Source organism: Eimeria mitis, genomic scaffold, assembly GCF_000499745.2.
Source record: "Eimeria mitis Houghton genomic scaffold, Emh_scaff4591, whole genome shotgun sequence".
Taxonomy (NCBI): domain Eukaryota; phylum Apicomplexa; class Conoidasida; order Eucoccidiorida; family Eimeriidae; genus Eimeria; species Eimeria mitis.
In genome coordinates, this window is record NW_024015404.1 from 2501 (window position 1) to 4200 (window position 1700).

At 52.9% G+C, this 1700-nt stretch overlaps 1 protein-coding gene across 1 annotated transcript in view; it reads right to left on the reverse strand.

Moving 5' to 3' along the window:
* The window catches only part of EMH_0076310 (uncharacterized protein), a gene marked incomplete at both ends in the record, with an annotated part of 2735 nt that extends 1691 nt beyond the window's left edge, over window positions 1–1044 (reverse strand). The window contains 2 exons of the mRNA XM_038022732.1: window positions 91–502; window positions 784–1044. Coding sequence (XP_037878586.1) covers window positions 91–502; window positions 784–1044 — 673 coding nt within the window. The remainder of the gene's footprint in view (window positions 1–90; window positions 503–783) is intronic.
* Window positions 1045–1700: the final 656 nt, after the last annotated feature.

Genomic DNA, 1700 nt, shown 5'->3' on the forward strand with positions numbered 1-1700 from the left:
TGTTTATTACAAATATATAAATAATAATATTATAAATATATAAATAATAATAAAAAAACACAAATTATTATTTATATATCTGCTGGGTACCTTCAAGGGCCTCGGCGATGCCTGTATTGAATCCATAGGCAGCTGCAAGCGACCCAGTGCTGCTGTTGCAAGCGCTGTTGCTGCTGCTGCTGCTGCTCCTGCTGTACCGCTGCTGCTGCTGCTGCTGCTGCTGCTGCTGCTGCTGCTGCTGCTGCACTGCAGCAGTGGTGGTGTGTACGACCTCGATTCTCCTCACGAACTGCACAGCTTTCACCTCTCCTCTGCCTGCGGGGCCCCCCGCGGTGTAGTGAGCGCTAACAGAAGCAGCAGACGCCACAATGGGTACGGTTGGGGGCCCCCCAGTACCTCTTCTGGGGCCCCCCAGCTGCGGCGAGGCCCCCCAGCTGTTTGTGTTGCTGCTGTGTAATGTCGTTTTGCTGCTGCTGCGGCCTGAAGAACCAAAGTTCTTCGTCTGCATCGCCACACACACAACACACACAGCTGCCACCCTACACCTCAGCAATGTGTTTCAGTGTGCAGCAGCAGCAGCAGCAGCAAGAAGACCTGCTCCTTTCTGATTTGTTTTATATATCCTGCTAGGGGTTGAATGGGCTTTTAAGCTTTCTATGCATGCGGCATCTGTTGCTGTCTGCGGGTGTAACACACATTCCTCTTCTGTTCTCTAGAAAGCAAATATAGAGAAAATGCAGTGATAAGCATCGCTCTTATGAAGCAAACAAACATCAGCCTTACCGGAGCTGCTGCTGGGGGCCCCACAGAACACAGAACCTGCGCGCTGGCGGAGTGGCTTTCGACGACAACTCCTCCCTGGGTCCACTTGAGAGACTGCGACATTCGCAGGTATCCGCCCTGGGGTACGAGGCGGGGGGGGGCCCCTGGGGGCCCCCACGGCCTCTCATCTAAACCACAGAAGCCGGCGCCCTCCATAGGCACCGCGGAGCCCGGTAGACCCCCCAGACCCCCAGGGGGGGCCCTCGAGCCCCAGGGGAGCATTATGGGCATAGAAGAGCTCATCGTTCTGTTCAATAAATGAGGGAAAGCTGACCAGGTGTACGGACAGGGGAATATCCTGTGTGCCCGCGGAGCCCAATGCACTGCGCACAGGCTTGAAGGTGAGACCCCCTACACGCACACGACAGCGTTGTTAGTGGGAGGTTCTGGGCATCTGAAGACTCTTACGAGCAGAAGAAGTATACCGGGAGAAGAAAGCAATCGATATTCAAAAGCCGTAGCGAGAAATGCAGAAACCGGAAACACACATTCGGCTGTGCTAACTCCCCCTCTATCAACCACTGAATCTGAAAGTTTCAGTGGATTAAGAACTGAAAACGGGTGTATTGCTGAAATTGGTTCAAAAGAAGGCAAAGAAGATGCAGCGAACATGACGATGCTGTCGGCAGAACCGTTCAACTCGAAAGCCACGGCTTAGAGCTTTGCACGCAGGAGAAAGCAGTGCATTTGGCGGTATCCCTTGGATAAATCCTCTTAAAATCAAAAACACTTCTCAATTGAATATTAAAATACTGAAAATTTTGGGTTTATAGTGGTGGATCGCGCAGCAGGACCGGTGGGCTGGTCGGCCTCTCCGCCGCCGGTAGTGCCTCGGGCTGCTGCGTAGACGCTGTGTACGCATGCTTGGTTTGAAATGG